Source organism: Chiroxiphia lanceolata, chromosome Z (assembly GCF_009829145.1).
Source record: "Chiroxiphia lanceolata isolate bChiLan1 chromosome Z, bChiLan1.pri, whole genome shotgun sequence".
NCBI classification, from domain to species: Eukaryota; Metazoa; Chordata; class Aves; order Passeriformes; family Pipridae; genus Chiroxiphia; species Chiroxiphia lanceolata.
Window position 1 is genome coordinate 38,271,347 of NC_045671.1, and position 12,073 is coordinate 38,283,419.

The 12,073-nt window shown below is 37.8% G+C and overlaps 1 protein-coding gene across 1 annotated transcript in view; it reads left to right on the forward strand.

Moving 5' to 3' along the window:
- The window catches only part of DAPK1 (death associated protein kinase 1), a 91,195-nt gene that overhangs the window by 44,039 nt on the left and 35,083 nt on the right, over nucleotides 1–12,073 (forward strand). The window contains exons 4-9 of the mRNA XM_032675697.1: nucleotides 7,615–7,753; nucleotides 9,643–9,772; nucleotides 10,054–10,102; nucleotides 10,246–10,272; nucleotides 10,696–10,848; nucleotides 10,996–11,041. Coding sequence (XP_032531588.1) covers nucleotides 7,615–7,753; nucleotides 9,643–9,772; nucleotides 10,054–10,102; nucleotides 10,246–10,272; nucleotides 10,696–10,848; nucleotides 10,996–11,041 — 544 coding nt within the window. The remainder of the gene's footprint in view (nucleotides 1–7,614; nucleotides 7,754–9,642; nucleotides 9,773–10,053; nucleotides 10,103–10,245; nucleotides 10,273–10,695; nucleotides 10,849–10,995; nucleotides 11,042–12,073) is intronic.

Consider the following 12,073-nt stretch of genomic DNA (forward strand, 5'->3'; position numbering starts at 1 on the left):
GGGCAACAGGGTCTGTGGGCTATTCACTATTGATTTTAATTTCCTACTTTAGCAAGAGGGTTTGCTGTATTGCAAACAGCCTTCTAAACATTTTTCTGCCTTATTAATCAACTGTTTCTCAGAGGTGGGCAACTGACTGGACAAGGGGGAATGGTTTCAAAGTGAAAGAAGGTAGATTCAGATTGGATAATAGGAAGAAATACTTTACATTGAGGGTGGTGAGGCACTGGAACAGGTTGCCCAGAGAAGCTGTGGATTCCCCATCCCTGGAAGTGTTCAAGGCCAAGCTGGATGGGGCTTTGAGCAACCTGGTCTAGTGGAGGGCGTTCCTGCCTGTGGCAGGGAGTTTGGAACTAGATGATCTTTAAGGTCCCTTCCAACCCAGGCTATTCTGTGATTGTATTCAAGGTCATGATTTACATGCAAAAATATGTGGGCAGTTACTGAATTATTGCAGTGGAAAGGTAGGTCCTCACAACACTGAATGCGAAGCAGAGCTACATATCAAAATATGTATATCTATATCCACATAGGTGTTTGAAGGTTTTTCTTTCAACTACCTTATGTCAGGAAACTGATTTACCAAAAAACCACCAAATTCTGTGGACCATTTAATTCCTGAAACTTTTAAAATCAAATCCTTCCTTAAAATATTCAGCAGTCACAAACAAGGATGAAATATCCTTCAAGAGCCTTGCTTTACTGCAGTCTTTCATTATATTTAGAGTAGTCAGGGATGTTTTCAAAATTCTGGGTCTTAGTAACAGTTGTCTCCTTCTGTGATTTAGAAATAACCTTTAAATTCCCACTCAATGGACTATTTCATCATCTTGAAAGGAATGTTACACATATTACATACAAACTGGAAGACAATGTCTTTTCATCATCTAACTTGAAATCTTAATAGTTTTCTTTTTTTTTTTGTTTTGTCACACAAATAAATGAATTAGTAGTACTTTTTTCTATCCAGCTGCAGCAATTAGAGTCTGTTATATGTTAGCAATGCTAAGCTATTTCTAGTGAGCTCTGCTGAAACCATCATTTTATCAGTCTTCGCAGACTAGAAAACACAGATATCTCTGCACAGTGATAATTATTTTCTTTCCTTAAGCATGTTTTGCACCTACTTGGTTCCCCTTTTGCCGGCCTGGGATGCATAATTTTTCTCTTCAGTTTTGCTTTCCCTTGCACTTTATTATGTCTTTATTTAGACTGCAGACCTGCAAAATATACTCAGTTGGTGGTGCTTTGTAGAGCCTTCATTATAGTTTCTTGGTGCAACAAAAAGAAAAAATGCTTTCATCCTAAATTATATAGTAATTCCTTAGAATGTGCAAAAGCAATACAGCTGTTCTCACCTTTTAAAATGGCTTGATAGCAATAGCTGACTCCTTTCACTTGGAAGCTGTGGATGGAGTTAGGTATTCATATTTTTCTCTGCAAATAACATACCTTCGTTTCTGAATTTGGAATCTTAGTTTAAGGTGATTGGCTCTTGTAGTATGGTTCTGAGTGATGAGTATCTGTTTTTAAAATTAAAAAAAAATAGAAAGCTTTGAAAGCATTAGCTCAGAAAGAGAGTAATAACGTTAACGTACAAGTGATTATGCATTAAACAGTGGGATTTATGCTTTATTTAAAAACTTTCTATAAAACTTAGTCCTGTGCATCCCAGTGTCTCAGAGAGTGTTTCCACTTTATTGGTACCTTCATAATATTAGCCAAAACAGAACAGTGCAAGGAGACAATCATAGATCCCTGTATAAAAACTATGACAAAATCATGAGTTTCTCGTTGAAGAGTAAATAAAAGCAAATAATGATGAACTCTGAATTCCTCTTCTATTTTATTGGGGTGTTAATTTAACCTGATACACTTATACTCTGGAAGACAGTAATAGCTTGTTTTCCACAGAAGATTGAAATCTTCACAGTGTTTCTTTAATTTTCAGTTGTCTTTTGATAGAAATAGCTCTGAGATTTTTGTTAATTTTACCTGTAAGTAAATAAGACAGTTGTTTTCGAGTGAAAACAACTCGAAAACAACTGAAATTTCAGAAGGGGATTAAATATTTGCTGCTTTCTGGGATGTATCAGTAGATTAGCAAACTGTGACACTAATCTGTAGATCTTGTGCCACCGTTAGATTTCAAAATCCTAATTCCAGGCCCACAGACAGATGCACAGGGGATGTGTAGAAAGATAAGAACAAAGGCTTGACAGGGCTGAAAAGAAAGACGCTAGAGCTGGTGTGACTCTGCCACACACTGAGCACATTTTGAGGGGAAAACTGATGGAATTCTTCTTTAACTTAGTTTATGTTGTTTTGAAAGCAAGATAAATGTTTCTTCAAGGGGTTTGGGCCTAGATTTTTGGGCTTGTTTGTGGATTTTTAAATTCATTAGAAATCCTTAGATAATCATTAATTATAATTAAGGTGCTATTACATTAAAGCAATGTGATCATAGCATATGACCGAGTCATTACGAGGTGACCATGCTAACTTTGAAGGTTAATTGTTTCTAAGTTCCCTGAGCCGGTGTCCATAATGACTTCCTCTGAGATCTGGTGATCAGTTCTGTTTCGTAGTTAGGAAAGCCTGGCAGCTTGCAAAAGCACTGTCCAGAAATCCTTTTTCCACAGGTGTGATGTATTTTCTTTCCCAGAGGGAGATATCTGAGTTGCAATCACATCTTCCTTTTGGGAAGGCTGGGAAATGCTTTTACCACTATTGCATTTTATAAAAAAGAATGTAGTTGACCAAAAGCTTTAATTTACTTGTCTCATTTCAGGAAAACTATCACTTCTGCCTAGAAGCACAAGTGAAACAATGCATACAGCTTTGCTGTTAGTGAAAATGTTTATACAAAATATTTCTAAAAACATGTACTCTGCTACTTGAAAACAATATAAGAGGTAGTCATGTTATAAACATGAAAATAGATTTACTCAGGCCTTATGACTTTCTCTGTTATAACTTGGTCAATAATGTAATGTCCTTTAGGATTAAGATGTGACTGTCATAAAGCATAAATTCATATTTTATTGAGCAAGATATTTGAGCAACCTATTATGACTGCAAAACTATTACTTAATTTAAATGTAAATAGAAAGGAACATTAAAAAAGTAACATTTTAAAGGAAAACAGTACGTGAACAGATACAGCCATAAAGGAATTTAGCTGTGACTTGACTTGTAATCAAGCTTCTGTGTTAATCTGAAGGGGTATAGGTTGTTGTCCATCACCTTAGGGCATAGAACAAGAGACTGGGAAACTGTTTGGTAATTCCTACCAGCAAACAGAGAAATTGAACAGTGAGGAGCTCTGTGCTTTCAGAGGATACCAGGTACAGATACTCCAAAGTGCTCTACAGGACGAAGCCGCAGTGCTTGGTGAACCTCTTGCCACTACTCCCTTTAGGAAGCCATCTTTATCCAGCCAGTGGTTGGGGCAACAGCCTTTAAGATGCTGGCTGCATGTGCCCTTCTGTAGACCCCCAAGGGCAGGTTGGGAGCAAGTTTCTGTGGCTCAGAAAACTTGTGGGTTGGCCTGGTTTCAGTCAGATTTCAGCGAGATGTTTGTGCACCTGCAACCCCAAAGCTAACTTAGAAAGAAGACTCCGTTGTAATGGAGGTGGAAACAGTGTACTTCTTGGGAGAAGATGACATTCAAAAAGATCCATGAAAGGAGCTGTTGTCTCTGCCACCTTCTTTAGATTAACACTGCTTCTGTGTGTGAGATGGGATATACACAGGTACAGTGGTGGAATGGGACTCTCTGCTTGGCTTCTGACTCCTCTTCTGAAGGTGACTATAGGTTGATAAATTGTGCAGAGTTTGTATATTATGGGACTGTGTTGACCTGGCTGAGGCACAGGACTAGACTGGAAAACTCAACAGCATTTTAGGAGGTTTGTGAAGACTGCAATAACTTACATAGCCAGTGTCTTTACTGGATTCTTGTAACCCATTTCTTGATCTGCAATATCTGGAAATCCAGTCAAAATCATTTAGTTATTCTGGATATATAATCTGATTAGGAAATCTCTAAAACCAGGCTCTCTTGATATATCTGAGAACACTGTAATTCCATGAATTAATTCTGGAAATTAAAGTTGTAACATATATGGAGTGTGGACCTGTATTAACACTCTGTGACTCGCTTGAAGTAATTGCCTTGCAGTGATACTATGGTTTTCTGTATACCTGTGATAGCACAGCTTAATATCAGACCTACCAAATTCAGCAAAAGGGTAGGGAATAAGCAGTCTCCTGATGAGCGAGCTAAGAAACACAACCACCATTACTGATCTCCCATGGGGATGTGGGTTGCAGCCCCTACATGGTGAGAAAGGGAGGTTGCGTGGAGGTTGCCTGAAGCAGAGGGACTTTTCAGGGAAGCCAGGCTTTTCTGAGCTTCCAGGTGAAGCTGCTTGTGCATGCTAGTTTAACATTTTAGTCATCATTGCTATAGAAACCCTTTTCTCTTATGCCTTATGTCCCTACCAGTAAAAGTAAGCAGCAGGCGGAGCTAGATGCACAGTGTAATTGCCAGCAATGGCAGCACCCAGAGGGAGGACATGGATTACTGAACTTGCCCCCCACCCCAATTCAGGAGTTACCAGCAGGAGAATTCACAGTGGCCCACTCTCTGAGGTCAGCCTGCATAGAATCTCAACTGAGACATTAAGGGCAAGATGTGTAACATGAAAGGGCACACCAAAGTCCCATAGAGCAGAGGTACTGGAACAAAGTTTTGAATGCTAACAGGCAGTCCCTCCTCACTCATCTACTCATTAAGCAAGGGCTGCCAAGTCACTTAAAGAGGCAGTACTTAGGCAACAAAAGAAGCACACAATATTTCAGAAAAATCTACTGCTTTTGCTAATGAACTTCCAGTTTAAAAAAAAAAAACAAACAAACAACAACAAACAACATTTCAGGCCTTTTAGCTTCCTTGGCCCCAGCTTCAAGATTTGCAAGCACTAGGTATATTACCTGTGAAATACAGATAACATTTTATTTCATGCTATTATAAGGCTTATGATATAACCATTAAAGAAATGTCACAACAACTAACCTGTGGCAAAGACAGAAGGATAATATTCAGCAGTGCTGAAGAAAAGCTATATGTGATCTGATGCAATTAACTTCACAAATGTCATGTCTTTGATAAGTGTAAAAATGCATGTACATCAAACTTGTAATGTCGTGCAAACTATTAGGGTATGAAATTGCACAAATCAGAATAATTGCAGATAAGAAGAAGCTGAAGATGAAGAGGCTCTTTCCATTTTGCATATATGCAGTTAAGTTTCTTTTACTAGCTATCTTGAAAAGATATAAACCTTGGGAATTATATCTTTCTCTTGGGGTCTAAAAGGAATGTGTGTAATCAGTGCTAATATTCATAGGTGACTAATAACTTTCACAGCCTGCATTTTAATGCCAACAGGAGTAAGAGCAATCTTGACCAGCCATAAAACATGTCAATACCTGTGTGACACTGTCACAATCTGTTTGAGACTGCGGAGTGGACAGCACGGTGCTTCGAGTTGGCATTGCTGCAAATGCCTGTCCTGAGTACTTCTCTTGTATCTGTGATGGCTGATGAAGGCTTTAGGCATCAGCTGTTTTAGGCACTTTTGCTGTTTAACTGGGTGGGCAATCTACATGAAAAGTAATCTGGATACAGTCTTTTGGTGCAGTTTCCGAGGCTTTTCCTCGGCTGAGGATCCAGCTTTGCTGGTTTCCCAGACTGTGGTGGCTAGCTCAGTGCCAAACCATGCTGAGTGCATAAAGATGCTGATGCCCACGGCTGGGGCAGTAGCCACAGTGAGTCTGCCAGCTCCACGTGGCATGGGGAGCTCCAGTAAACTGTAAACTGTGCTCTAGTTTACATCCTCCTGGCAACTGTAGCAAGCATCCACTTGTAAATATGTGGAAGCAAGTTTCACGTGATGCGTTAAGTCCTTTAGTCCAGTAATTGCAAAGGAAGAGAAATGCCAGCACTGTGTCACCACCCAGAGCTGTATTCATCATCACAAAGTGCTGCAGAGATACAGGCCTTAGCCTGAAAATATTTTCTTATTGTTTTCAGTCAGAAGCAAAGAATGAGAGAATATGCACGTGTGTCTGTTTGTAAGATGCTTCTGACCGGCCTCTCTAAAATAACAAGTTGTATTTAATCATTAGGAATTCCATTTTAATGTCTCTGCAACAAGAAAAAAATTCTTGAAATGACCTCTCATCTTTCCAGTCTATAATTCTTATATTTTAATGGCACTTCATTTCAATAATTGCTCTCATGCAGAAAATACTACAACACAAATAATGTCCAAAACAATACTCTCATTATTGTCTAGGCAGTTCAATGACAGCTCCAAGAACTCATTAAAATGCACTTTTCATGCAATTTGCATTACAATAATGCAGATTAAGTCTCTTAAAAAGTAGACATGATAAAGAAGTCAAATGTATTTCCAGAAATCTGCCCCAGCTGTTTAGCTGTTGTCACATGTGAATGCCATAATGTTTCATAGTCAGAGCTTTAAATTGTGAATAAATAATTTTTTCCTTAGAGAAAAGCAATATCAGTTAGGGTGCACTTTCTGAATTTGTTTTAATATCAATACAATGCAAAATATAGGGGGTATTATAACCATCTTTACAGTCTTTAAGACATTTCTAGGGAATAATTCTGCTTTTATAGATGGGGAAAACAGTTTCCCACAGTGGGAAGTCATCTCCTTATATGTCCTTAAACAGGGTTGTTGTCTGTTATTTAAGAATAAGTGTACTTCCTGGTTTCTATCACTTCAGTATCTCTTATGCTGTTGAGTGAGTCAACAGCTGCTTGTCTGAGCTGAGAAGAGGGTCATCTTCAGTTTGTTCCTCTGTCTTTCACATGCAAAATCTAGATGTGCTTCTGTACCCTCTTACCTCTTTCTATTTGTGCAGCTAGAACGTGCTGGAAATAGTCTTAAGGGCTTTTCCTTGTAAAAAGCTGTGGTAATACAGCATAGGTACTGAATGTATACACTACTTCAAAGAATAGAATATATTTTGAAAGAATAGAATTTATTTTCAAAGATTTAAATGCTTTGAGGACTTTAGAAACTGAATAGTAGAACAGCTGCCAGTAATTATTTCAAAGTAAGCTTTAAATTTTGTATTTTTGAATGAGGGTGTGTGGAAATCTGATGTTTTACTGATATGAGCTAATTCATGTTTTATTTTCTAGATAATGTCCCACTACATTAGTATGTTTTGAGTATACTTACTTCACATTTGATTTTATTCTTTTAAATGTGCATACAGAGAGGAGGGGTTTACTTAATTTAAATTTAAATACTGTCAACCGTGTTTGTTTGTGTTTTTTAAACTTTTTTTGTCTGAAAATAAAACTCTTTTTAATGTGTTCTTTTCAGGGAGAGGAAGGGGAGTTACTAACTATTTTGGGTATTGAATTAAGTAATTTTCATCATCTTTTCTGGTATTGACAGCCTTTAAAGTATATGGATCCTTTTTCAAGGATGGTTTGAGAAGAACTATGCTAAAAGGAACCTGTTAGTTAAAACAAGCTTGTCAATAATTCTGCTTCTGCTCTCCAAGGGTTGCAGGGGGAGAGCTCTTCGACTTCTTAGCCGAGAAAGAATCTCTCACGGAGGAAGAAGCCACAGAATTTCTCAAACAGATACTTAATGGCGTTCAGTATCTCCACTCTCTGCAAATCGCCCACTTTGATCTTAAGGTGTGTTGAGTTGATAAAAACTTCAACAGCTGTAAGCAACATCTGTTTAAATCCTTTGTAATACTAGCCACAAATCGGCCATCATGCAGATCTTGGGCTAGCTTTGTTTTACTCGCTTTGTTTTGCTAGCTTTGTTTTTTATGTAGACAGAGAAAAGCTCAGCCATCGGAAAGAAGTTACTGAACTGTAAATAGTTCCCGTCTGTTTTTAATGTAAGATTCTTCAGGGGAAATGGCAGCTTCTGAGGAAATTAAACTATTCTGAGAAAACAAACCTGAAATAAAAATGAGAACTATGATTTTTTTTTTTTTTGAATGAGAATGGGATCTGGATGAAACATTCTGAACAGGATGACTTTTTTAACTGATGGTTTTGGGGTTTTTTGTTTGCTGTTCATGTGAACATGTTCACATGAATATTATTTATAGGCACTACATTGAAAATGTACATAAGTTAAGTACAAAGATTTTTGTGGAGAAGACAGCAGATAATTTCCTCTTCTGGTTTTTTCCTTTTAGGGCTTTAATGTTTGTTTTCAGAAAAGCTGTTAAATGCATCCTTTTTGGTAATGAAAGCAGAGCTTTTTGTATCTAAACTCAGCTACTGCTTTTTAATGTTCCAGAATCTTTTCTTCCGTAAGATCTCTTTCAGAGGTAGGCAACTAAACTTCCCATGAAGTCTGCTGAAATTGGCAGTTATATCTATAATAGGAAAAGGAGTCATGATATTACATTGCAGTGTAGTTCTGAAAGGGTTTGCAGTGTTTTGGGGGTGAGGTAGGGAAAGGAATGGATTTCAGGGTAAGCGCACCTTTTCCAGTTTCCTCTACATACCTCAGTAATATATTTGGTCTTTGTGTGACAGTCAGCAAGAGAAAAGAATTGTAAAGCCAGTAAGGAATATATTTCTTACGATGTGAAATGTGAATTTTTGCCAAGATGTTTGTAATAAAACAAGTCATCCTTACACTGGATACCAAAAATTTGTAAATTAAAAGAGGCAGCAAAAATTAAAATGTGCAGAACAATAAAAGTATGCAATAGAAATGCAAGGAGGAAATGAAGAAAATTGCATTTGCACATATCAGCTCCTGTGTTTGGGAAAGAGAGGCAAAAGAAGAGTGACGAAGAAGAGCTGTCCTTAATGACTTCAGAAGTCCTTAACAATGTGAACAGAATGGATGTAGCTCCAGGACCTCTTCAGAGCACACCATCTTATGGACATGACAGGATATGGAGATTAAGTAGCTCGTTCTATATGGTAGTTAAAGTGATGCAGTGTAGAAGCAGGCTCTGTTGCTGATAATCTTGACATTTTATCTTTTTTGTTCTGGTTTTGGTGTAAAGTAATCTAAAGTCCATATTTCAAAATAAGGTAGAAAAGTAGAAAAGACAGGACATCCTGCTCTTTTTCCTTTTTTGAAAGTATGTTGAGCCAGACCACTCCAAAAGTTTCCCTGGGAGATCCAAAGGCAATAAGATGTACCTGCCTGATTGCTTATGTGGTGTGAAAGAAAACTCTTTCGGGGACTAATATAAACCCAGCCCGGTAACTAGGTCTTTGTTTCTTGCAAGCTCCCAACACTGCTAGAATGGCTGTAGGGAGGGGCTGTGGTCTTTACTGAAGGTAGTGCTTCATTTAGGGTCAGTCCACATGAAAACTGCAACTGTGGTATGTACAAGAAGTAAAGTCATGGCTCTGTGGAAATCATAGCACTCGAGCATCAACATGAAGCCCTATTTTACCGTAGTTAATTTTTAGCATATGTTAGATCATAATAGGAAAAGACAAGATTTTTCTGAGGGTCTAAAGGAGGTAAAGAGAAGTGTTCAGTGCTGACAAATACTGATACCTATGTGTAATCTCTCTTTCTTTCCCCCTTCTCAAAGCCTGAAAATATAATGTTGTTGGACAGGAATGTACCAAAGCCTCGAATCAAGATTATTGACTTTGGCTTAGCCCACAAAATTGACTTTGGAAATGAATTCAAAAATATCTTTGGAACGCCAGAGTTTGTTGGTGAGAAAACTGTTTTTTCTTCAAACTATTTTTTCTCAGTCTCTGAAGCAGAATTTGTGTCTTAGCTTGGTTTACTGATTTACAGATTATGTAATTTGTGTGTAATTCATGACATTTTGAAATTTAAATAAGCAATTTGCAGCATTCAGTTTCAAGTTAGACTTGCATTAAGGTGTTCATCTGTTAGCATCTTAGCTTATTACCTGTGACATAGATAGGCTCAGAGTCAGACTTAGATCTGTTCTTTGACTAGGTACTGATCTTCCTGCTTTTTCCTTTAGCTCCTGAAATAGTAAATTATGAACCTCTTGGTCTTGAAGCAGATATGTGGTAAGTTATTGGACCTTACCTGAAATAAATCTCTCATGGTTATTCTTATGTTCTAACCTTTTTTTTTCTCTCCTCTCTCTCTTTTCATCTGTTTCTCTCTCCTCTCCCACATCCTTTTTTTATTTGTTTTTCCTTCAATCCAGGAGCATTGGTGTAATAACTTATATTCTGTAAGTACCAAAATCTATGGGTGGTTCTTGCAAATGCTGTTGTTTTTTAATTCCGATTCTATCATCTGGGTTTTTGGTGGTGTCTGTACAAGTCAAGCCATTTTGATTGCACATTCTGATTCAAGTTGTACGATAACAAAACCTATAGTGTAATTATTGGAAGAATTGCCATTGATCAGCATTGAGATAGCATTGGAAACTCCTCAAATCTGTAGGTGACTGTCCTACATCTTTATCTTGACCAGTATTCTTGGAAATAACAGCAAAGCTTTTTGCCCTGCTAGATCACATCTTCCTGAAAGCACGTTTGCAGCCTTAAAGCGGAAAATAGAAATGTTCACTTCGTGCTGTTATTTGTTCTCAGAGGGTTGAAGCAGCAATGATACAATATGTAATGAGAGAAATGTTCTGCCTTTCTTGCAGTCTAAGCGGTGCATCTCCATTTCTTGGAGAAACCAAACAGGAAACATTAGCAAATGTGTCTGCTGTGAATTATGAATTTGAAGAAGAATTCTTCAGTAATACCAGTGCCCTAGCTAAAGATTTCATACGAAGACTTCTAGTCAAGGATCCAAAGTGAGTTGTTTTACGTGTGTATGCACTTTTGCAGCATATGTATCTAGTATTTCAAATTACATGATATTTTGAGATGTTAGTTTAATGAACATAAGGCAGTATATATTTTTTACTGTCTGAACAGTTCTGTCTTTTATTGTCTTAAAGGAAGAGAATGACTATTCAAGACAGTTTGCTGCATCCTTGGATCAAGGTTAGCATGTAATTCATTCTCTGTTGTCCTGTTTTTAATCATTCCTCATTTCATACTATGCATTCACTTTTCAAGTTCCTTAACAAGGAAGATTGGCGTAATTGTTTAATATAACTTACTGTTTTGGAAAGCTGTCTATATGAAATCTAACACATGCAGAATGTGGGCTTCATTAATATATGCTCTATGTAAGTTAGCAATAGGGAAGTAGCCCACCACTGAGTTTAAAAACGTACTAAGGCAAAGAAGCTAACCTTGAGAGGACATTGCATTGACAAAGATACATTCTCTGAATCCAGTCCAATTTCCTGTAATTTTTTATCTTCTAAACCCCTTATTTAGATTAAGGAAAAAAGAGCAATCTCCCTCTTGTCCTTCCCCTTTAGACTGAAGAAAGCAGTTGGTGGCCCACTTCTTCAGTGTTTCAGTGTTTGGTTTCGAGCAAGCGGTTGTGGTGCTACTGGGCTGAGAGGGAGATAATGGCACCTATCATCCTTTTTAATGTGTATAGTAATACCCGGCAGTTAATTTTTTTAATTCCATATCCCGCTCTGATTGTGACTAGTAAACCCCTTCAGTGCCATTGATTTCCCAGGTCTTGGAGATGCACAGTGGGTATTTGACTCTATTCCACTTCCTAGAGAACGAGTTAGCAGAATATTTATCTGTGTCACAGCTGCTCCAGTTCACAGTACAACATCCTAGAGCAGACATTTCTGCATCAGTATGCCAAACACTACACTCTGCTGAATTTTTGCTTAGGTAATCTTAAATAGTTGAAATGTGTTGAACATGTTGAAATGATATTTTAAACCACTGCAGCAGGAATTGTCCAGGTTTGTCTCTCAGGGACTAAGGCCCACACTCCTGCAGAGAGACAGATTGTTTTGTACCCTGTTACTTTGCTTTATATCTTAACTTTCCAGGCATTCTACTCACACCCCACTGGTCTTATCCTCTTTTCCCCTTTCCCATCACTATCTTTACCTGTATTTCCATGGCGGTTAAAACTAGATTATCTTTAAGGTCCAT